Source organism: Meriones unguiculatus, chromosome 6 (genome assembly GCF_030254825.1).
Source record: "Meriones unguiculatus strain TT.TT164.6M chromosome 6, Bangor_MerUng_6.1, whole genome shotgun sequence".
NCBI classification, from domain to species: Eukaryota; Metazoa; Chordata; class Mammalia; order Rodentia; family Muridae; genus Meriones; species Meriones unguiculatus.
In genome coordinates this window covers 122,396,352-122,419,970 of record NC_083354.1, presented here as the reverse complement: position 1 = coordinate 122,419,970, position 23,619 = coordinate 122,396,352, and the positions used below count along the sequence as shown (strand labels likewise).

General features: G+C 42.9%; 1 protein-coding gene across 1 annotated transcript in view; it reads left to right on the top strand.

The window, feature by feature from the left end:
* Ca8 (carbonic anhydrase 8) overlaps positions 1 to 23,619 on the top strand; it is a 91,133-nt gene that overhangs the window by 34,845 nt on the left and 32,669 nt on the right. Inside the window, exons 4-7 of the mRNA XM_021645023.2 lie at positions 11,690 to 11,785; positions 16,185 to 16,247; positions 17,018 to 17,066; positions 18,281 to 18,393. Coding sequence (XP_021500698.1) covers positions 11,690 to 11,785; positions 16,185 to 16,247; positions 17,018 to 17,066; positions 18,281 to 18,393 — 321 coding nt within the window. The remainder of the gene's footprint in view (positions 1 to 11,689; positions 11,786 to 16,184; positions 16,248 to 17,017; positions 17,067 to 18,280; positions 18,394 to 23,619) is intronic.

Below are 23,619 nucleotides of genomic sequence, written 5' to 3'. Positions count from 1 at the left end.
TCTGGACACTGCATGCTGTGGATTCCAGATGTACCCTTTGCGCAGTGATGGCCTCGGAGGAACCAGGGCAAGGTACAGAGGGAGGTGAGATGCCAGCTTTGGAAGCATCGACGCCAGTGAGTTTTGGGTAGTAAGTATGCTTAGGTACCTAAGCTAAGGAACGGAAGAGACTTGGCTAAGCGGGTGAGTTTGGGAGCTTGGTGGAGGTAGAACGTGATGCAATTATTGACTGTGTGTAAGGAAGGACATGTTGTAGCAGGTTTCTGGTTTGGGTTCTGCCGTTAGAGCTGAGAAACCAAGAAATGAGAAATGACACTGGCAGGGGGGCAGTGAGGGCTGTGACACACCAACATTAAAGTACCTTGCACGAGGGCCTATAGTAGGCAGTTTAGCACAGAGACCTACTCTCAAGAGTCTGTTTGAGTTAAAGATATCGATTTTGGGAGTCATAGGCATCTAGGTTACAGATCCGGTGTGGGAGTAGACAAGATCACCCACCAGCAACCTGTGAAGGGAAGGGAAAAAAGGAGGCTGTAAGATGGATCCTGGAACACTGAGCACGAGTAGGTTGACCACACGGTATTGTACCAACAATTAGGAGCTTACTCCCAAGGAAGACAATTTAGCCTGCTCCTGGCCCTCCTTAGTGGTCTATGGTTCCTTTTCTAGGGTTGAGATCCTGTGAGCTTCCTCTTTCCCCACTGGTGTGTCTGTTGTGTTGTTCTTGTTCAGGTCATATTTAGACAGCCAAGCTGGTGAGACTTCACGGGTGTAGCTTTTCTGACATTTCTAGGGGACACAAACGCACAATGGATTTCTGGTCCTCTGGCTCTTACAGTCTTTCTGCCTCCTCTCCTATGCTGTTTCCTGAGCCTAGAGCATAGGAGTTATAGATGTATCAGTTAGGGCTCTTCTCCCCACAATTACTTGTTCTTTAAAAGTCCTACACTTATGAATGACAACAACAACAAGCAGTGTGGCACTGGAATCTTGGGGTGCAATAGAGGCACTATCTTGGTGGTAATTGGACTTAAGGCCTGCTCAACAGGAAGGAAATCATGCCTAGTACTGAAGCCTAGATAATTACCTGGGCCTAGTGACGTGGATCTTAAGAGGAGAACCTACTACTGACACTTTACTAAATTACCACAGTCCTCAATAGCATTCTAAATACTTATTTTTATACTCACAAATAAGTGGGGCTGGAGAGTTGGTTCAGAGGTTAAGAGCACTGGATGTTCTTCCAAAGGTTCTGAGTTCAATTCCCACAAATAGGCTCTTACCCCTCATTTTGCATCAGACAGAGACTATTACAGAAAACCAACTGTACTGACTCTTGAGGGCAGAGACAATAGCATGTGTCTATCTAGTGGGGGTTCCCAACCTCCCTAATGCTGTGACCCTTTTGCCACGGACCGGCCCAGTTGGGCTCCCGTCGTCCGCGGGAGAACAAGGCTTTAGACAGGAAGACACGCTTTCGGCGAAGAATTGACAGACAGAGACACCTCGATGGTTTTGACTCTGCTGCCACTTTACTGAAATCAAGCTAACATTTTTATAATGTTTTTACAAAAGGCACCTTAAAATTGGCATACTTCCCAGAACATTCAGACTTTTACCAAGAATACAAAGTTTACATTTTAACTCAAAATGCAGTCAAACATAAAGCAGTACCCATGAATAATCTTGGCCTAAAAACTTTTTGATCAGAGCAAACAAAGGAAAAGAAACCTCAAATATAGTTTCATTATTGCTAACCAATGAAGAGGAAAGTCAGGAGCTAAGTCAGATGCCTGCCAAAGTCCCTCTCTATATTAAAATCTAACTACACCTTTGTTAACCCTCCTCCCATATGTCCTGCCCAAGATTTATGATCTTCCTTAGGAACAAGGCACTGAAGGGAGGGGGAAACTCCCGCCAGCTGCACCTCTCATGCTATTATTTCTTAAGAAGGAGCCTATTATTATTTTACTATTTTTAATGCCTATTAATACTAAATCTAATTTATTACTTTTTTAAACTTATTTTTATTAAAGCCTTTAACAATCTACTAATAATAAATTTCTTTATAAAGTTAGTTGTGCTGTTTCAGGTGTCACAGAGAAAAATCAAAGAATTCATTATTCCAGCCCCAGAGCCACAACTGAAGAAGCGTAGAAATCTCAGAACACTTCTCTTTTCCAAGTGGGATGAGTTTGCCAGGGACCTTCCAGGGGGCATTATTTCCGGGGAAATCATATCCCCCGCCCTGTAGCTTATGCTACTATGGTGACACTGGCGTGGGTGTGGCACCCTTTAATACAGTTCCTCATGTTGTGGTGACCCCAACCAGAAAATTATTTTGTTGCTACTTCATAACTATAATTTCACTGCTGTTGTGAATGGTAGTATAAATATCTACTATGGAGGATGACACACAGGTTGAGGACCACTGATGTAGAGGTTCATCTTGCTCCCATCCTGGACCTCGGAAGTCCTAAGAGCACAGTGTTGGATGCCGCTCACTGCTGGTGAGCGCTTTCTGCTCTTCACTGCAACAGAACTCAGGAGGGGGAGCAGACACATGTGAAAAGGATGGAGAGTGACTCCCTAAAAAACCACTCTCCTAGAAACTAAGAAACCTTAGGAAAACACGTGACAGCAGGAGTCAGCTCAGTCTGTACAAAAGACAGTCAGGCCTCTCGAAGACCCGAGCCTCTTGCAGAGGGCTGACCATCCAACAGCTGTCGCACTTAGCCTTAAACTTCTACGTGCTCCTCAAAGGAGACAAAACATGGCAATGACCATGATAGAATCTACCCTTAGAGAGATGCAAATAAGGAAGGAGCCCTGCGACAGAGAACAGAGACTGTGACATCCTGTTCTTTCCTTGTGTACGAATCCTTTCACTCATTTTCTTCCATTACGCTGTAAATTTTGTATTTTTATTTATACATACCTTGGGCCTTTTTAGTAAAAAGATTTGAAGTCTTTGTGTTTCTGGTGTCAAAAGCTGTGAACACTAAAATGCTAGATAATGTGGGTGTTCAGTAAGTGCTTGGAGGAGTGCAGCCATTGTCTTAGAGTGCCTTCCTCACGTGTGGCTTATGGTCCCTCGTGAGAAGTGGATCGTCACCACTATTTACTTACTGTACTGAATGAACAGACCTAAACTATTCAGCACTGCCAAGACACTTTGACAGTCTCTTTACTTTGTCTTCTTTATTTTATAGAATAGTAAGTGCAGTACAGATTAAGTTACAGCAGATTAATTGCATCTATCACCCACAATTCAGGTCTTTATGAAGTAACAGGATGTTTTCTGGGAAACCAGGAAATGAATGCCAAAAACATTAGTTTTGACACATGAGGAAAAAAAGAGAGCACCACACAATTGAATTTCCTTGTATATTTACACACAGCTTTTTTGTTTTGTTTTGTTTTGTTTTTCTTTTTTTTCTGTTGGGCCTTACTATGGAGCCCTGTCTGTCCTGGAACTTGCATGTTGACCAGACTAGCCTTGAACTCACAGAGATCTGCCTGCCTCTGTTGCCTGCTTGCTGGGATTAAAGGTGTGTTCCACCACTCCCTGGTTATTCACCAATTAAACTATCACTACTCTTCATCAATTTTTTTTTTAATATAAGTTTTTTGTTTGTTTGTCTTATAGGTAGTAAAAAATGTTTTTAAATGTCACTTTTTGTTGTTGTTGTTGTTGTTTTGACTCACGTCATAGCCCTCACAAGACTTTCTGAACCTTTCATGGTGAATTTCCTACAGGAACCTTCACTTTGGGAGAGAACCCACTGGTGTGACAATGTCCTGTGCCTCACAGGGCAGCAATATGCAAGGGAAAAAAAGGAATTCAGTGTTCAGAGAGGAAAGCATGCTACTCCAAAGAGAAAGTCCTTTTATGAATTACACAGAAAACTGATGCCTTTGAAGGGGTAGAGCCGTAGTCCAGAGAATACTACAAATGCCGTTCTGTTATTGCTCCATCGTTGCCTCCTGTTTCTCTTTTACCTAAACGACACGATTCCTAATCAAGTGTAGGCAGACATGACAAGAGGGCGTCAGGTTGAGAGAGAATTTCTGATAACTCATTCTCCGTCACGTGCATGATGGCAACATCAGTCCACAGCTTGAGGTGTCCTCTTGGAAAGCAGCCACATCACGTATTGATAGTGAGCCTTAAAGTGCAGCACTGCATCCCTGTCTCCCTGCAGATGAGCCCCCGTGACTGAGAGCGAAGGCGCTTCCAGAGAGAAGCACCGCTTAGCTCTTTCCTGTTATTTAATACTCCAGCCTGTTACTCCGTCACCTTTGGTTTCTTTTTCTTTTTTATGCCAACATTTAGTGCCTTTTTGTCTTTCAGTCTCTGATAGCATAAGGACATTTTTTTTTTATTCCTAAAAAATTGTAACTCTGCATGCCTAGCATGTTTGGGTTTGATCCCCAGCACCATGGAAACTAAAAATCATGGCTTCTCCAGATGCTCCGCAAATCATGCTTTGGGACTTCGTGAGCAACAGGTGAGATACGCAGCTTCCGAGGCTGACACGGTGCCTGCTGGAGACCTCACTCTCCGCTGTTGGTTTTTTTGGGCACTGAGGAAAGCAGCTGAACAAACCCAGGACACACAGCAGGATCTGTTGCTGGAATCCTCCGGGAGCCTGCTGTGGTAGCCTAGCTCGGTGAAAGCACTCCATGACCACAGAGGAGGAGGAAGATCTTTCCTAGACTCAGTTACCTCTGAGTTCAGAGGTCACTGTGAATGCATATGATTACCAAATGCACAGCAGCAGTTTGTGTGACGCCCTAGGGCTCTGCTCCGGACTACTCAAAAGAGTAGATGAGAAGAAGATTGAAGGTCCGAGGAGAATTTTGCTTAAACTCATAAGTGCTGTTTTTCCTGATTTTTGCTATAGTCCTTTAGCACTCACATCAGCTACCCATTAGCTTCTGTCTTCTGACAGCTCCGCCCATCTCCTAGCATGAGTGGCCTTGCCTCATTTTGCTCAGCCTTGTCTCTGTTGTCTGTCTCAGGCCCACAGGTACACTGAGTCAGCTGACAATGAGTATCCTTGTTGCTGTGACCAAATACCAGAGAGAAACAGGCTCAGGGGAAAGAGTCATTTTGTAATGTGGCTTCCAAGGGTCCAGTCCATGGCCACTTGGTTGTATACACTTGGGCAGGACATTGTGCAGCGCCGGCTTGTGAGAGGAGGTTCTTCATCCTGTGGTGGCCAGGAAGTAGTGGGGAGGAAGGGATGAGGTTGGGGGGGGGGTAACCCTTAATGATACGTCCTGGTATGTCTCACCTTCTGGAGTTTCTAACCACCTCCCAAAATGGCACTACCCACTGGGGACCAGGCACTCAGCATGCAAGCTTTTGGGGGCATCTTCAGACCATAGTAGGCTGCACCTCCCTATCTGGAATCTGCATTCTCCTGGCGGCTCTTGATCTGTCTCCGTCGGGAACACGGCACCAAGTTCACATGTAATGTCCCATCCAAAACTGAGCTCGTTGAACTTTTGATGGCGTATTGTGGGAATCCTAGCTATCCATCCTTTCTTGCTTTTCTCTCATAGGCATTAGTTCGGATTCTCATCTGTGCCTCCATCTCCCTGCCCCTCTGTCTCAAAGCTCACCTCCTTGTTTAGTCTATTTTTCTATCAAATGTAGAGTAAGGCCAGAGGGCAGAGAGGATTTGAGTGGGTGGGGAAGGGTGAGGAGGTTGGAAGGTAAATAGAATGGAGAAGTTCTGAGGTAGTGGGGTCACCCTTGCCTTGAGCATTGGCTTGTTAAATGATTGGAATAGGAAATAAAAGCAATTAGAGATTTCGAACAGAGGAAATGTGAAAGCTGGGCTCCGGAGAGATTAGCGGGACCCTGTAAGGCAAATGGGTAGGGACAGGAAAGGCGTTGGCGTGCGGAGATAAGGGCTGGTGTGGGAAGCCTGGGAGATGCAGCGCGCTGCTGAGTGTCAGCCAGAGTGCACCTTGGAAAGGAATAGGTGTCAGTTCTAGCACTGTTGTTTGTGGTAGCAAGAAGACATCTGGAAGGAAGTGCTATTAAGCTTTCGCAGATAGGAGACTCCAGAAAACGCACAGGAGCCGGGGGTGGGGAGGGTGGTGAGTCACAGTGGCCTTTTCAGTCTTTACAACTTCTTCCGTGCCCGTGATTCATTCTTCTGTACTTTCAGGCCGTCATGTTATTTATGTTAACAGTAAACCTCATTTATCTTGAAGATAGCTTTCTGTTAATCTGCCATGCAATCTTCAATTTACTTTTTCTCAGTGACAAACAAAATGACTGTAGGACCGCGGTGTGTCAGAGTTTCACAACTCTGGACGCGCTTACCCACCGCTATGAGCTAAGTATATTAAGATTAATGTTTTCCAGGGACTAACGGTAAAGTCGCCTAATCAATTACAGGAAATTAGAGTCTGTGAGCCTTACAGTGAAAACTCAGCCAAAGATTTCCCGAGAAACTAGAGGAGGGTGGGTTACAACCGGCCGAATGTCACTCAGCCTGTGGCCTGAGTGGGGAAATAGTTGTAATAAGTGAGGAGGGCTGGGTTTGATTGTCAGAAAGGGCCTTTTCTTCTGCTCTGACACACCAATACTAGGAGAAAGCCAAATCTTTAACTCACTGAAGGTGTTTGGTCGCCATTGTATGAGTCAGGTTCAGTCTGTGCAAGACAGCCCTCAGCTGCCCGCCGTACCATGTGTTTCCAAGGCAAAGACTCCTCCATCCTCACGGACTAGGGGCTGCATCTCGGCCCCAGGGCTCATCTTTATTTCGGTGCCCCTTAAGCTGTGCACGGTGGGCCATCTAGAGCCTGTCGGTGGATACAGAGACAAGCCATCCAGTTCTTGGCAGTAGCAAGCAGTATTGCAATGCTTGGTCAGCACTGTAAACTGGGAAAACTGCTCCCGGTCCTCAGCCTTCGGCTCTCTGCTTCAAGGCTCGTGCGAGCTGCAGGTAACCAACGTGAATGACAGCATATAGGAGAGGGCGCACGGGGAGACACGGAGGTGAGAGTGAACTCAGCTTATGAAGTACGGTGCTCCTAAGGTTACAGAGAGCCCGATGCTCAAAGGAGGTGGAGACCTGTGAAGTTCACAGGGCTGCGGCTGCAGGGCTGAAAGGAGAACCTAACGCCTGTGATTCCCAGCTGAGGTCTGTGAGGGCACTTTGCCTGCGAGAGTCCGGCCTTGCAGGTGCTCAGGTTGCAGCCTTTCCCTCTGTCCTTGTAGTAGCGAGACACGCCCCCAGCAAGTCTGCACTCTTAGCCCTCTCTTTGAAGCTCATCTGCTGAGGCCCTTCCGCTCACAATAGCTGTCTGCTTGGACCCCTCAGAAGCCAGTTCTTAAGAAAATGTGGGGAAAGTGGCGTCATGTCCCTTTACAGCTGCTTCATCGCTTTGTAAACCGCAGTCTTTTTTTGCGACCTCAGATTCTTTTGTCGAACTGCCTCCATTAGAACTAGCCATAATACATGAGCACTTCACAAAACATTGTAGTTATGCATTGTTTTATTAACAGAATCTCTTTATCCAGGGGTGGAGGGTACTTGTTCCAAGACCTCCAGCAGGTGACTGAAACCGACCCAGTACAGAATACCAATAACGACTCAAGAGGTAAATTATAACAATGACTGTGGCAATAACTCCAGTGTTTACGTATTAGCTCTATTACAAAAGCTAAAGCACCTTGCAGTAAGACCTTCCTGTCTTTCAGCCCCCTCTTACCATCCCCAAACTTAGGTCCCCACAAAGGAATTCTAGTTCTTCATATTCCTTGATGATTTCCCTACATCTCTGAGTTTGATCTGGAGAACTGAACCAACATCCCTCTAAGGAAGAACTGCTAAAATTATAGGAACAAAGGCGGGGCTGCGTTGAACAAAGAGAAGCTGAATAAGTCAGGAGTTTGAGACGAAAACAAACCATGCTGTGATTATGAGACAGGAAAAAGGAGTGTTCTGGAAAATTCCCGCGAGAAAACCTGGCTTGCAGAGGCGGAAGGTGCCTGGAGACTGAAGAATCAGGCACATGGAATACTATAAGGCGCCGTGGAGGAGTTACACACAGAAGTGAGACCAGAAGTGGGCAGGCAAACTGGTGGATCTCCATGACTTGAGTGAGAGGGAGAGCACCTAGATAGTGGCAGTGAGCACACTGCTTCACCCAAGTTGCAGTTACTTGGTTTATCCCAGGTGGCAGGAAAGCTTTCAGGCACTTTGCTTGTGGTGACAGTGCCAGGGTCTGGTCACAGTGCTGCAGGAAAATGCATGATGGCTACTCAGGGCGGGCATGGTGCTTGCAACTCAAATTGGCTTCAGCTACATCAAGTTTGCTTACCTCATATAAGGGAGACGGACGAAGGTATGAACACAATTGTGTCTCTCAGAAACCCAGGTATTGATGCTTGTGGCTGTGAGTGTAGTTGGAAATCAAATGTCTAGAGAAGTAATTAGGAAAGGAATTGTTATGCACAGGCCCTCATCCAGTATAACCGTGTCCTTGTAAGAAGCAATGATAGGACATAGACACACCTGCAGGAGAGATCATGTGACAACACAGACAAAGCCATCTGTAAGCCAGGGACAGAACTGTCATGTGGAGAAACATGCTGCCAACACCTGACTCTCATATTTCCAGCCTCTGGAACGATGAGAAAATGAGTTCCTGTTGCTTCAGCCTTCCAGTCTGTGGCATGCTGTGAGAGTGTCCCTCACAGGACGAGTGTAGACAGAGCAGAAAAGCCCTTGAGGAACAGAGCAAGCCTAGAGCTGAGAAGCAGGAAAAATGCAGTGTGTTGCACGTACACACTCTGAAATGCAGTGTGCTGATCCTGCAGACCATGCATCTGGCTACTGCTGCGGGGGACAGCCAGGGCTGGCCAGCTTCCAGGGTGTGTTGGAAACTGGCCTGGGACTTGAATTAGCCATCTAATCTCTTTTAATGTGGAAATGGAATCTCCCATTGTCTCTTCCTTGTAAGAGGGAACACGTCTTCAGAAGATAAAGTCTCGGGACCAGGATGGCCCTTTAATGTCAGAATATGGGATGCTTGTTGACTTTGAGTCTTCTTGGCCCTGAGCCACCAGGTCTCAGGTGATGGGTGGCGACCCAGTTGGACAAAGGAGATAGAGATTGTCTTGCTACTTTCATTTTGAATTATTGTTCTAGATATGTGGGGAACCACAGAGAGCTGTTGTCAGTTTTATCTGAAGATGGCTGAAATGCTAGTGTTTCCTTATTTTCCTTGAAGGAAAAGAAAAATCACCATTTTTAGTTTGAGATTTGCAGAAAAATTGTGAAGATATACAAAAAATTTCTATGTGCCCCATAGCAATTTTTTCCTATCAATATACATTTTGTAGAATTAGTGGGCTAATGCCAATACATTAGTAAGTCTAGATTTTATTCATATTTCCTTAATTTTGTGGAGTTTTCTTTTGTCTTTAAATCCATCTATGATACCTTATTACTGTTAATGCTCTGGTGTTCTTCAGCTTCTTTTGTGTGTGACATTTTCTCATTTTCTTCTTGATGGCAGTTCTGAGATGCGCTGGCCAGGTGTTTTGCCTGATGTTTTGATTGTGATTACATTGTAGCTAACAGTTACTGGGGGAAAGAACACATAGGCACAGTGCCGTCTTCATCATTTATCCAGACACTGACTGTCAGTGTGACAAGCTGTGTGCCGATCTTGATCATGTAGTTTTGTTGGACACGCGCTCTGTGTACCGTACTTTTGGAAACAGTCACCATGCACTGTGCACATGACAGTGGCAACCTTTGAGATTGTTTAAGTGATTAAAAGAATGTGCAAACATCTTGAAAGGCAGGTGTGATGGCTCCACTGAGTTAGGAAGACTATCAGGCCAGATTCCACATCCCAAAAGAAACAGAAAACAAAAAGTCATGCTTTAAAAAAGTTTATTAATGTTTTATTTCTGGAAAAAGTACCCTATAATATTGTTATGAGGAGAAAAATGTCCTTTAAACTCTCATGTGATAAATAAAAATATCCTGTGGTGGAGCGCTCAGATTTAGCGCTTTGTTGATTTAGCAGGAGCCCACAGCTCTTAGTTATACCACAGGATGTTTGGAAGCCAGAGAAGAAAGATTAAAATTATTCAGCATTTCATTATTAATTGAGAAACGATAGGAGGTTGCATTCAGAAAGGCTGTACCTGGATCATTAATAGCCCTGGTGAGTTTTCACAGCCTGGCCTCAGGTTGCCGATTCTATTACTGATTTTTGTTACCTCCCTCTAGTGGTCAGTTGTAGTATTTTTATTTTTTAATTAATATAGGGTACCTCCCTCTAAGTCCTCCCAGTTCCTCCCTACCAGGATATACTACCTTTTTGTCTCTCATTAAAAAGAACAGGCTTCTAAGAGATAAAAAACAGCCACACGTGACAAAATAAAATATAACGAGATGAAGCAAAACCCAGCCTGTCGAAATTGGACAAGGCAACCGAACAGAAGAGCCCCAAAAGCAGGCACAGGAGTCAGAGACCTACTTGTTCTCACAGTCAAGGCTACCATAAAAATACTAAGCTAAAACTTGTGGACAAACTCAGCAGTTGAAAATAAAATTTTAGTCAATCCTTATTTTACAATAAGGAAAGTTTTGGTTTCTTGGTAAACTCAGTTATGTTATGTAAATATGTTTTTGTCTTAATACCAAGTGTGGGATTTTAGCTGGGCTTTAGTTTGTCCATAGGTGATGATTGTCTTGTGCAGAGCATGGCCTTTGACAGCTGGTCACTGCCTCATGCTGCATGGAGAGAGGCATGGTCTAGGGCTCTGAGGATATAAATATGAGAGCCAGAAAGAGAAAGTGTGGCAGTTTGGAGAGGCCATAGATGGATGATGTAGCGGTTTGGAGCAGACACAGAGAGAGACGCTTTGGGACACGACAGTTTGTGGGAGTTTGCTGGCTGCATTTGCTGTTGACAGAGACTGGTATAGCCCCGAAAGAAACCACAGACCCTAAGCACAAAGGAGTCTGCTCCTCCTCTCCCCACTAACCTTCTGTCTCCTACTTAGGGTTGGAGGGTTGGAAGGGACAGGCTTTCAGGAACCCCAAATAAATTAGAGGTTAAAAATGACACCTTATGGTAGTCTTTTTGAAAATTTAAGAGGCTAAGATGAATAGTGGTCAAATTTTAGGTATGCTTTTGGGTGAGAAACTGCAGTTTTCTGTTTCTGGAAATTCTCAGAGAGTTGAAATAATTTGCCAGCTTTTGAGAATATGTTCTTAAGATTTCTTACTGGTAAAACTGGGCAGTTATGCAGGTCATAATCCAGTCTCCCCTCTGTGTTGGTGCTAGGGTTTAAGCACACTAGCACTCTACCGCTAAGCCACACTCCCTGCCTCCAGCCTTCCAGTGAATGATAGTGTTTGTCTCTACACCTGTGGTTTTGCTCCATTGCCATCCACGGGGCCTGGATTAAGGAACAATGCTCAGCCAGCGTGAAAGCGTGAAAGCGTGAAAGCATTGAGTTATGCTGAGCTGAACAGAAACCGAAAAGACTCTTACAGAGACTTCTCTTGGTGCTGTAGTCTGCTCATGACTGGTTGTGATCCCTTTGTATGACTGTTATCCAGTAGGCTCTGAGAGTCGGATAGACAACGCCCGCTTTCCTGAGTAGCGTGCTAACTGGTTGGTCTTGTGCCTTCAGCTCCATCTGATCCACTGGAACTCCACCCTGTTTGGCAGCATCGACGAGGCGGTTGGGAAGCCTCACGGCATTGCCATCATCGCACTGTTCGTTCAGGTAACTTGCCCACCATGAGGTTCCTCTGTTTGCAGTCATTTTGTCCAATATTTTTCATTTCTCAGCTTTAATACTTGCAGGTCAAATTAAACACATATAAACAAAGGCTACTTTGACAGTTGCCAAGAGTTGAACTGTATTTCTTGTATAAATACTTCATTTATTTATTCAGTGCCTTTTGCAGAGTGGTACCTGGGGCCTTTGGAGAAACAACTTAGAAAATATCTCCTGAAGTCAGACTTCATTTTTTTAAAGTTTTTTTTTTTATTTAGGAAAAAGAATTTCAGAAAAACTGTTTTAGACCCAGGCTTACTACAAAATCTAAAAAAAAAAAAAAAAAATTCAATATAATCATGTAGTGAATTGTCTCTTCTTTTTGTTATTAATAATTTTCATTCAAAGATGATTTGAAATGCTTTATAGAAAACAGTGATAAAATGAAGACTGGCAAAGACCATGGCATGTTTAATCAGTTTCAAATGGACATTGAGCTCTGTGATGACAGAGAATATTGCATGGTTTAACAAACACATAAAATAGAACCATAGGCTATAAAGTAGAAATTTAAAATCTTCAGGTGAGTTTTAAACTTTGTCCTCAGCTTCATGGTGTGATTAAAGACTTACTAAAAGCGAAAGGCCCTTGAGAATTTTAGCAACCTTTGGGTCTCAGAAGAAGAGCGTCCTAGGACAGAATTAAAACAAATCCTTGCATTTTAAGTTGAATTCTCTTCTCAGTCTTTAACATGTCTACACAGGCACAGGTTTATATCATTTAGTTTCGCAACTATTATTTTGGTAGAAAGGACTCATGAATTATTGGCAGAAAATGTTTTAAATTTTTAGTGTGTTGAAGACTTAACTTAAAAGTTAGTGGAGTATCATGTTGGCCAAGTTGAGGTAGTGGAAGGTGTACGTCATTATCTGGGAAGAAGATTAAGGATGATCAACATAGGAACACAAATAAAACAAGGTGCTGTATGGGAAGCTAGGAACAGATTCATCTTCCGACTTGGGGGTTTAATTAGATATGCTTATTCACTGTCACCACTGCCTGTCTGACCCTCCATGTGTAATGCTGTGAGGACTATGGGGGCCCTGGGTTGAAAACTTCACCTTCCAGGAACAAGCTTATGGTCACAGGAAGCCTCAGAGTATGCACAGGTGCTTTTACCTCCACGCATTCACCGTGAGGAATGACTCTGGAGTGGCTGAGTGTGTGAGGAGTGACAGGGGAAGATAGGGTGCCCTGGCCACAGCCATGCAGCATCAGAATAAGGATATGAGGACGTGAGGGCTCAGAGCACTGACTTGTTTTCTGAAAGCTTGACTCGAACAAGAAAGGGCCAACGGAGCAAAGCTAGTGGCAGATTTGAGATCCGAGACCTAGCACAGAACCAGTTAACAAAATACAGAAAAGAGAGGGGATGGTTAATGTAAAGGCATCTTTTTTTAAATATTTATTTATTTATTATGCATACAATGTTCTGTCTGCATGTGCACATGCACACCAGAAGAGGGCACCATATCTCACTATAGATGGTTGTGAGCTACCTTGTGGTTGCTGGGCATCTTAAAGAAGAAGGGAGCCTACCACAGAGGGCCTCTGAAAGACTCTACCTAGCAGTGTATCAAAACAGATATTAAGACTCCTAACCAAACCTCTGGCAGAATGCAGGGAACCAAAAAAAAAGGGGGGGGGGGGAGTTAATACAACCTGGAGAGGACAGGAGTTCCACAAGGACCAAATATATATGGGCACAGGGGTCTTTTATGAGACTGTTTCTCCAAACATGGGTCATGTATGGATGCAACCTAGAGCCCCTGCTCAGAGGTAGCCCTTGGTAGCTCAGTATCCAAGTGGGTACCCTAATAAGGGGAACAGGGACTGTTTCTGACATGAAGTTGATGGCAGGCTCTTTGACACCCCCCCCCCCCCCTGGGAGAAGCAGCCTTGCTAGATCACAGAGGACTTTGCAGCCAGTCCTGAAGACACCTGATAAACCAGTATCAGATGGAAGGGGAGGAGGTTCTGTCTTGTCAGTGGACTTGGAAAGGGGCAGGGAGGAGATGAGTGTAGGAGGGTGGGATTAGGAGGGAAAGAGGGAGTGGGATACAGCAGGGATACAAAGTTAACAAACTGTAACTAATATTAAAAAAATAAAAATAATAAGAAGAAGGGAGTGTGTAGCAGGAAGGATATATACCTGTCTACTTGGATTTGAGGCCTCACCAGGACAATTGCTTTCTTAGGTAAAGAGAGGGCGGGGAGGGTAGCTCATGTTTGGTGCCTTCATTATTCCAAGACATGCAAAAGCAGTCTTCTAGAGTAAGAGACACCTGAGCATAGGGTTTGACTTTGAAACAGCCAGGAGAGAGAGGGAGATACTAGACAGTCTGTGAGGCAAACCCACTCAAGGCTGGACGTCATGGGTGAGGTGGGAGAGCACAGGAGCTATTATTCTCCATGCACGTAGGAGGAAAGGACGTTCTAGCAAATTGTTGTGATGATCAGTTAAAGAGCAGGTGATTTAGGAGGGCAAAGTGGTGGAAGGTGATGTCATTCGACTTAAGGAGAAAGGATGAATCAAAGGGGCTGAGATGTTGGCGGCTAACAATCAGTACAAAGGGAGAACAGAGGAAGAGAGGGCTGGGTGGATGGGAAAGCCTGAGCAGAAAGAGTGGCCTCTTGGAGTTGAACATTTCAAAGTGGCAGCAAGGAGGAGATAGAGGTTCAAGTAACCATTTTGAGGTCACGGAGCTCAAATGTGCCAGAGTCAAAACTAGAAGCTGAGCCTGTCAGTGCAGCATGAGAGCCCACTGCTGGACCGCTGTGTTGTGTGGTTTTACAACATTGTGATGTGGACTCTTCGTGGAGTTTATGATCTGATGGGAGATTATGAAGGGAAGACTGATCCCAGCCAGGCATCATGCCTCCAAAAGCCACCTCCTGGTAAATCATGAAATAAGGAGAGTCCTTTTCTCCTGAAGAGCTGGGAAGGCTTCTGGTTGAGATACGGGCTTTTGCATTTATGCATATATTTACAAAAGATGTTTTTTAAACTTTAGAATTGTTTTCTAGAAAATCTAGTATATTGTCTTAGACACTGTTTTATTGCAGTAAAGAGACACTATATGCAAGAGCAACTTATAGATAAAAGCACTTAATTGCAGGATCACTTATATAAACCTTAGAAATTTTATTTTCTGTTGTTAGAGCCCATCTCAGGAGATGTTTTTTATTAGTGAACTGACTGGCCATTCTTCGGCTCCTTGTTTCTTTCTGTTGCACATTTCACAGTTTAATATTAGGAGAAACAAAAGTGTGCGTGTTGACAGCATCGTACAGGTCATTCTGCAGACATATGAAAAGAGAAAAAGCCTAGCAGACCAGTGCCTGCCTATCTGAGATAATGCCTGAGCTCTGCTCTTCCTCTCCATTGTCAGGGTCCACTGGAGGCAGACTGAAAGTGGCAGTCAGGTGGCACTAAACATTTACAAAAGGACAAGGACAATAAGTGCCAGAAAACTTATTTCATGTATCAGGTTTTTGAACATTACTTTCAATATTTATGTATATTTAAACATATATGTATGTTTAAATTATATTTACTATATAAATATATATATACATATGTTTCAATTATATTTACCACATATTTGTATATATAGTAGAAAGTAAATTATATTTGCTATATATACATACATGTGTATATATAGTAGTGAGCTTTGGAAACCAGTCTTATTTTAGTAAGAATGAAGAAGAAAAGGCTATTGAATAGTGATCAGTGATAATCCAGAGATATTTAAATTTTGACAGTGACATATGTATGAAACAACATACCCATTTCTGAGTTAGTGAACAATTTCAACATTATGGAAATATTCATGACAACACTCTATAAAGGTCAAAGACAAGAATGCAGGGCAAAATGGGCAAATAAATAAAAGTGAAAAATCTAGACATGGTGGTGTATGCCTTTAATTCTAGGGCCTAGGAGGCAGATTCATAGGCTGGCTGATGCCTGAGGCCAGCCTGGTCTACATACCAAGTTTCAAGGCAGGGCTAGTTAGAGAGAGCCCGCCATTTAAAAAGGAAGGCAAAGTTCTACTTAGGACATTTTCTGTAGTAACCTTTTATGGTTATGTATCTTACATATGACACCAAGAGTGATAAATATCTGTAGTAACATGAATTTAGATAGATTCTCAAGTGTTATATTGTACAAGCTTTAAAACCTTGGTTATCTCTAGTTATTAACGTAGGTGTAAATAGAAAAGTAACTTAGTTCACAGGAAGGTCATTCAGCTGCACCGGGGCCTTGCTTCTGGTGGCTTTTTTAGGTAAAAGCTAAGCACAGAAAAATATGTGTTTCTGGTTTGTGCTTTATGTGTTTCAGATAGGGAAGGAACACGTTGGCTTGAAGGCTGTGACTGAGATCCTCCAGGATATTCAGTATAAGGTAAATCATTATTCGGATGATGTAAACTAGTTCTGTATGAGTTCCCAGTGACTGTCTCTAGCTTGGTAATTCTCAGAAGGATTTAGGGGACTCCGAAGAGCTGCTAGAGTTAACAGTTATGGTTTATCACAGTGTGATGCTGGGAAAGGGACATGTGTCGAAGTCTAGGGGGACCTGGAACACACTTCCTAGTGTTTTCTTCTGGGCTCCTAGCAGTTTTAGCATGTGTCACCTGTGTGAACTAGGATATTTTTCTCTTCATTTAAGCATGGATTGTCTAGTCAATTTCCCCTGGCTTCTTACACCCTGCTGTTATTTCTCTAACAGTGAGCTAAACCAGGCATCCATGCATTTTTGGGATAAGCACATCGGCTCACACCAGTGTAGCAGGCCCCAAAGGCCAGGTTGAAAACTTAAACATGGCATGCCCCAAGCCTTCGAGCATAGGAAAGCTTCCTAACAGGGGTGGGGGCAGGGGTACTCCAAGAGCTCAGAAGCCATCTTCCTGAAGGCAGCCAAGGGTCCGTCCTGACGTCAGGATACAGAGGCTCTAAGCAGCCCGGCTCTGGAGAGTCCGGGAGGCAAAGATGGGACTTCCTCCGATAACTTTTCCTATGGCATCTGTTTCAGAGAGTGGTCCATTCACTAATATTGGGACAGGTGAATTCATCTGAAAAGACTTAAGTGTAGAGATCCTTAGTTCTAATAACCTTTATGCAGACTTTATAAGTTTTACACTAACTTGGACTGAATTATTTTTCCTTTTTCAGGGAAAATCCAAAACAATACCATGCTTTAATCCTAATACCTTACTACCAGGTAAGCATTGACTTGAGGGCCTTAAGTGAACTTTAGCTGTGTGCAACCACACTGGTTTCTTTAGGATGTTCATAATCATGGAGTATTACTTGATAAAGATCCTCTGTGCTTTCTGGTCTCTGTAGCAGGTGCACCTGATCACTGTTGCTAAGGCAAGGAAGCCTTCTGAGTGTTAGGAAACCCTCGCCTCAGCTTCCTTATTCCCACAAGGCCTTAATCAGCAACATCATTTGTAAAGTGTAAAGTTGCCATCTCAGTGCAAAGTACCGGCAAACTTCAAAATAACTGAGGCACTTCCGAGACGATCGGGTCATTTCTAGAATGAAATAAACTTTATATCTAATTTTATAAGGTTGCTTCATTACAGCATCAGTATTAAATATTCTAATTGTATTTATGCATAGGCAATAATTATACATAAAGCCTTCTGAATATAACCTGGAGTTCAGTTTTGGTCTCCGCATTTCTCGGCTTCAGCTGTGTGCTATTCCACAGTGTTTCAAGAAAAACCAAATAGGCTGATCCATTGTATCCTGTTTCTACACTTAGTTGCTCTGTTGCACACCAGTTTCCTTCATCTTTTGCCTGCTTACTTTGGTATATTTAATCATCAGTTTCTCTTAGGCAGTGCTGAGGATTTCAAATATTTGACTTATTTTCTCTTCTCACACTGGGATTTTTAGTAATGTGCTGTTGAGGAAGCAATATAGAGATAGCTAGAACAGAATGTTTGAAAACACTGCCTTTGAAAGCAGACTGCTTGGGTTCAAATGCTCCACCAGTTACTAGCTGTGTGATCATGGACACGCTGTGTAACTTAGTTTTTTTTGTATAAAATGTGGCTACTGTGTCTTATCTCTTTGTTGTGAATACTCAATGAATTGATGTATAGCGCTCTAAATAGTACTTGACACATAGTTCAATAGGAAACAGCTGTGAATCAGCTAATATGAAAAGTGCTAAGTTTCCTAGCTGTATCAATCTTGATAGATAGGCCTAGTGAGTCATTGATAGATATCTCTGTAGATATAAAGGGAATTAATCATGTTTTCACTGATTATTTTCTTCACAAGTGGTAGTGTAAAAATTTGTGTATGAGGCTCTAACTTAAAAATGGCATCCATTTGAGAAGTGTCACATCAACAGACTGCCTCTTGGAAATGTTGAGTTTTAAGTCCACCAACTTGCCGTTTCATGTCCATGTGTTTGCACAGACCCTCTTCTGCGGGATTACTGGGTCTATGAAGGATCTCTGACTATTCCACCTTGCAGCGAAGGAGTTACGTGGATATTGTTCCGGTACCCTTTAACTATATCCCAGCTGCAGGTGAGTGCGCGCCTTCAAGCCTTTCAGAGTGGCCTACTCAGGCTAAATAGCCTCCCTATAAAGGGAAAGTGTCTGTTTTGTGCTTTAATTCCTGTTGTTAGATCAATCATAGCTTTCAGACGAAAGTTAAATATTGTGAGCCGGGGAAAGCAATGGGAAGGTCAAAGATGAATGAAACCCAATACTCATTTATTATCTATATTTTAAGAGTTAGTTTTTATGGAGCAAAGAGAGATCATCGTGAAGCAGCCAAACTTTTAATTAGTCCAGCCGTTCCCTTATTGCGGATCTTTCCAGGTATGGGAGAGAATGTTCCAGAAATAGAGTGAGACTGCTGATGATCTCACAGGCATGTAGTTCTTTCATGGCATGTGAAATACTGTGGTGTAGGAGAGTACGTATGTAAGAGAGCCAGAAAGAAAGCATTGGGAACGTCTTATCTTTACTCGTTATCTTTACTCTTGCTGTCCTTGGGTTTCACATAGATTCCCTAAATGCTAATGAAAGCCGTCTGTGGGTAACCACAGCCACAGGGAAGCTAAGGTGATAAAGTCATTTGAGTCCAGGAGTCTAAGACTCCGCTAGGTATGGTAGCAAGAAGCATTCTTAAGAAGAAAGAAGGACAGATGCTAATACACAGGGAACAGAAACAGCCCCGTAAATTTTGGCTGGGCGTTAGCGCTGAAGACGTGAGTTAGCCCCTCTATCGTGTTAATGATTCCGAAGAGGATAGGGATACAGCTCTTGCCTACTATGTGTGGTCCTGGCTCTGACAGACAGGGCCACTCATATACAAAAATAATGAAATGATTATACTGTCATTACCAAGATGTTTGAATGTTTTATGTCTTTTTGAGCTCTAAGCGTCATATTCTCAAAAAGCTGTATTTTTCCTTCATGACCAACCCCCAAATGCTTAAGAAATAGAACATACCAGGTTCTCTTCAGGAAAGTTTTATGATTCTTTTTTCATATTTCATCATTTCTTGAACTTAAGAAGCTCAAGTTTGCTAACTTCTACATCAATTCCTTTGCTAGTGTTATTTTCATTTATTTTATTTTTAAAATATTTTATTTTTTGAGATTACAATTACACACTTTCCTCCTTTCAAAGGTACCCATGTAACCCCTTTCCCCTGCCCTTTCAAGTTGTGGCTTCTTTTTTCATTAGTTGTAACACACACACTTATGTAATGTATATATCTACAAATATATATGTATTCATAAATACATATATCTATATAGATATAATCTTCTTAGTCTGCATAAAGTTATTTGTATGTAGATTTCCAGGGATGACCATTTGGTAGTCAATCCAATTGGTGTTCTCTTGTCTGGGAAAGACTATTTCTCTCACTTTCAATGTTTCTTATTATTTTAGCATTAATTCCTTAAAATCTCACACTGAGCATTTTCAATTCTTATTTCTGGTTGTCTAGGGAACAGTATAAATTCTCTTTTCATTCTCTTTTGCCTACCTTTCACGGGATTTGAACTTTAGCCACATCCCCTTCAGCTCTTATTTTCCATCGGACAAATCCTAATTCCATTATTCTTCTTCATCCGTTTGTTCTTATAAGAAACAATGAGTGTCAACTGGACACAGGGGACAAAAGACTGAAGTATAACCTTCACTCTCAAAAGTGTTGCTGTCACTTGGAAGGAAAATGACTGTACAGGCTACAGTTGTGGTAATGTGTCCCAGTGAGTCCAGACTGGATGGCCTGAGGAATGACGTCAGAAAAGTCAGTTTGTCTGGTGGGAGTGAAGAAATTAGAAAATTCACTCTAAATGTTAAAAACAGAACCGTGGGCTAATGGTACCTAATTTTGAGATTGAACAGTAGCAGTATCTTCTGTAATACATAAACCTCCAACTTTGTTGACCTAGAGTAAATAACTATGTTATATGAGTTTGTTTAACCTCAAAGATTTATGATCTATCGGAAATGGCATAGAGGATCCCTTGGCAGCAAGGTTCTGGGCATGTGAGAGCTGACCGCTGTTGTGAACATTCTCAAGTGCGGTTTAGAAAGGGTGTTTCATTGTCAAGTCCGACCGTTTGCTGTACTAAGATGCAGGGCAAAGCCATTGTTTTGCATGTCACTGTGGTTTCAAAGGGAAGCTGGCTTTGTGTTGCCTCTCCGAATAAGGACAGACATCAAATCTAACTCTGCACCAAGTAGTCCCCACGGAGGATAATGTGTGTGTGTTTGGAGGAAATATCTCCCCTTGCTTTGACAATGGCTGCGTTCCCAGTCACTCTAATCTGTCAGGGAAAAGGCGTAGGGATGTTTAGCACAGAGCACTGTGGCATCTCCTGAGAGGAAAGTAGTGTAAGCACAGACTCACATATATACAACATGTGTTTGTGTCTATGGAAATGCACTTTAGAGTGGTTTTGTAAAATAGGATCTTAGAAGAGGTCTGTCTTTGACTTGAAGATTTTTCACTCACTGCTTTTCATAGGGTTCCATTGAAAGTAAAGTTAAAAGATTGAAGAGGTCCAGAGAAAGAGGGCATGACCAAGAAAAATCAAGAAGCTTTGCATTATTAAAGGAGAGAGGGAGAAGGGGAGAAAGGGACTGAGACAGAGGAGAAGAGAAAGAAACACTCATGTAAAACACCACTAAGAGGTAACTGGCAGGCGGAGTCTCATACCACACAATCGAGAAGACAGGGGGCCGTATCCTGCCTCACATGGTCAGGTGGTCAGCGTATATAATGGAGCTGTCCTTCTGCCTCACAGAAGCCTTGGTGTCTCGGCATGCCTTGTGTTCACCAGCGACACTGAGACAAGTGCACCAAATAATACTGCTTTCCAGCCAAATCTACAGGAGCTTGCCGTGAAGAGGGGCAGGTTTCTGCTGCAGTGCCCATAGCCTCCAGGACACATAACCAGAAGCCCCTGCATAGATAACCTTTTCATACTGGCTAAGGTCCTGTATGTTGGCGTGTAAAAGGTGATTGGGGAGATCTGAATGGGAGTGATAGGGCCGTTAAATAACTTTAAGGTAAGAAGTGCTCTAATTATTAGAAATCAAGCAACAACAACTACTACCTGAATGCCTATCTGAATTGTTGCTTAGAAATGAGATTTCCAAAGCATAATAAAAATGCCAAACATCATTAAGTATAATAGAAATTTTAAGACATCCTCTGTTTTGCTGGTTATTAAAATGGAGACAGAGCCATCTAGCATTTCTAGGATATGCTGGATAGGTCAGTGGCCGTAGATCAAGAGATGTGAACATATATCAAGAGAGGTGGGCTTGTTATTGCTACCCTTCTTTGCTTTCCCCACCCTGTCTTTTCTCCCATCTCTCTGTTTCAATTTCTTAGCTTATCTCTATTCTCTTATTACTTGTCTCCTGCTTTTCCTTTGTCTGTTAGCTGTAAACAGTGCCACTGCGCAAAGGGACGTGACTGTACATTATCCTCTTGGTCTCTCTATCCTTTCCCTATCTTCAATAAATGGGATCAAAATCAAGAGTCTTCCTAGACCTGAAAGCATGCTTGAGTTAGAACATGATGTATCTATGGTCTGTGGGATCTGGGTCATGTCTGTTTTGGGTGATGGGTATCAAGCCCAGAGCATTGCAGGTAATAAACACATGCTCTCTCCTAAGCTGCACCTCTTGTTATGGACAGATGAGGAATTGTGATAAACTAGGATCACAGATGGCTTTCTGGAGGATCTTATTATTCCATATGGGGCTGGCTGCTGCCTGAAGACCTGGTCCACATCATGGTCATTCATGAGAAGAATTCAGCTGATTTGGAATGCCAGTTGTAGCTTTTCATCTATGTCCATGGCTGTGGGGTTTGAATAAGAATGGCCTGCATAGGTTCATGTGTTTAAAAACTTGGTCCCCAGTTGATGAAACTGTTTGGGAAGGATTAAGAGGTCTGGCTTTGTTGAAGGAAGTCTGTCACTAGGGAAGTTTCAAAAGGCAATACCATCCCCAGTTAGCTTCGTTTGCCTCTTATTTACAGATTATGCTATAAGCTCTCAGCTGCTGCTCCAGTGCCAGCTCAAGCTTCAGTGCTCTCCACAATGGCAATCGTGTACTCACCGTCTGGAACTGTGAGCCCCAAAATAAAAGCTTTCTAACTTGCTTTGGTCATGGTGTTTTATCAGAATAGAAAAGCAACCAAGACAGAAGTTGGTGTACCAGAGAGAGTGGGCTATTGCTCTCACAGGCCTGACTATGTTATTATTATTATTTTTTTTGAGGAATATAGAAAATTTTGGGACCTTGGACTAGGAAAGTGGTTAAATTCTATTATCAGAGCTTCATGGGCCATCCAAGTAGGAGTTTACAAGAAATAGTGCTGAGAGCAATGAGGCTGCCCTTACCTAAGAATCTGTCTGAGGTGGTCCCTTCCAAAACTTGGCTGTTGGCAATGTGATAGTACTAAAAGGTGGCATCTACCATGAAGGTTTCTTCCTTGTTTATGGGATCAAGATGTAAGAAGAGTCTTGGACTGATTTTGTTGGCAGAGGAGATTTTAAGGCAAGCTAATATTGACTCTCACAATATTGATTCTGTTGAGTAGTTATTACCAATAACTCTTATGTAGATCAGTGAAAAATGGCTAAGCAAAATATGAAATATTTGGTTTGGGAAGAAAGAGAACATCAGGAAATTTTATGTTGGAGACAAGGCTTATGTTGAAGTAGATAAGGAAGGTTCTGATCCAGAATGGAATAAAGGGAGCGTGTCTTCTGGGCAAAGCTCCATATAGCCAAGGCTGCAACTTTTGGAAGGAAAAGGCTCTAAGAATATTCTTCACTTAAAAAGCAAATACATGGTTAAAGGAGGGGTCCGGCCTCTATCCCAAGAAAAGCAGCCCAACACAGTACCCTCAGTCAAGTGGTCTGGCTTCAGATTATGAAGGATAGAGGAGTGTAGTTGTGGAACCTTCCTCTTCAGTTAAGGAAAGCTGCTGAGGCCAGCTCTGTTAGCAGAGGAGTCCCTGCATGGCAACCCATTGTGTGAGTCCATTGTGTGAAGCTGTGAAAGTGGAGCCTAGATTCAAGTGCAGACTCTATTGTGTTGGAGATGCCAGAACTGTGGGCTATTTGCCTGGGCAATTGGCACACAGTGAGTAAAACTATCTCCAAAGAGAGAAGTGTGTTTTAGTCAGCAAAGTTGGAAGGACAGAACCATCTAAGGCCTTTGATATCAGAGATGGAGTTACAGAGGTTAGAGTTTGCCCTACT